This window comes from Aptenodytes forsteri, unplaced genomic scaffold (assembly GCF_000699145.1).
Source record: "Aptenodytes forsteri isolate BGI_AS27 unplaced genomic scaffold, ASM69914v1 Scaffold939, whole genome shotgun sequence".
Classification (NCBI taxonomy): Eukaryota; Metazoa; Chordata; class Aves; order Sphenisciformes; family Spheniscidae; genus Aptenodytes; species Aptenodytes forsteri.
Window position 1 is genome coordinate 5,714 of NW_008794138.1, and position 438 is coordinate 6,151.

Consider the following 438-nt stretch of genomic DNA (forward strand, 5'->3'; position numbering starts at 1 on the left):
GGAGAGGATGTTCATGACGAAGCCGCCCAGGCGGGGGTACATGGTGAGGGCCTGGATGACGGTGCGCATCAGCAGCATGGGCAGGGGGCTCTGCTCCATCAGCTGCTGCATCACCACCGCCAGCACCTCCGAGGTGTAGACGTTGCGCTCGGCGAAGCACAGGTTGGTGGCTGCCGAGGGGACGGGACGGGACGGGAAGGGGCGAGGAGGGGGGTACCTCCCCCCGAATCACCTCCCCCAGCACCCGGTGCGCCGGGGCCCCGCCCTGCCCCGCCCCGCGGCACCCACCCTTGATGATGGACTTCATGTCGCACTTGGAGGAGTCGATGTTGTGCAGGGCGATCAGCAGCTCCCCCGGGTTCAGCGGGGACACGGCCGAGGCGCCGTCACCTGCGAGGGGACGGCACGGGGGTGGCCCCGTCCCTCAGGCGGTCGGGG

At 70.5% G+C, this 438-nt stretch overlaps 1 protein-coding gene across 1 annotated transcript in view; it reads right to left on the minus strand.

The window, feature by feature from the left end:
- SYMPK (symplekin) overlaps positions 1–438 on the minus strand; it is a gene marked incomplete at both ends in the record, with an annotated part of 12,046 nt that overhangs the window by 5,576 nt on the left and 6,032 nt on the right. The window contains 2 exon segments of the mRNA XM_019471942.1: positions 1–170; positions 289–390. Coding sequence (XP_019327487.1) covers positions 1–170; positions 289–390 — 272 coding nt within the window.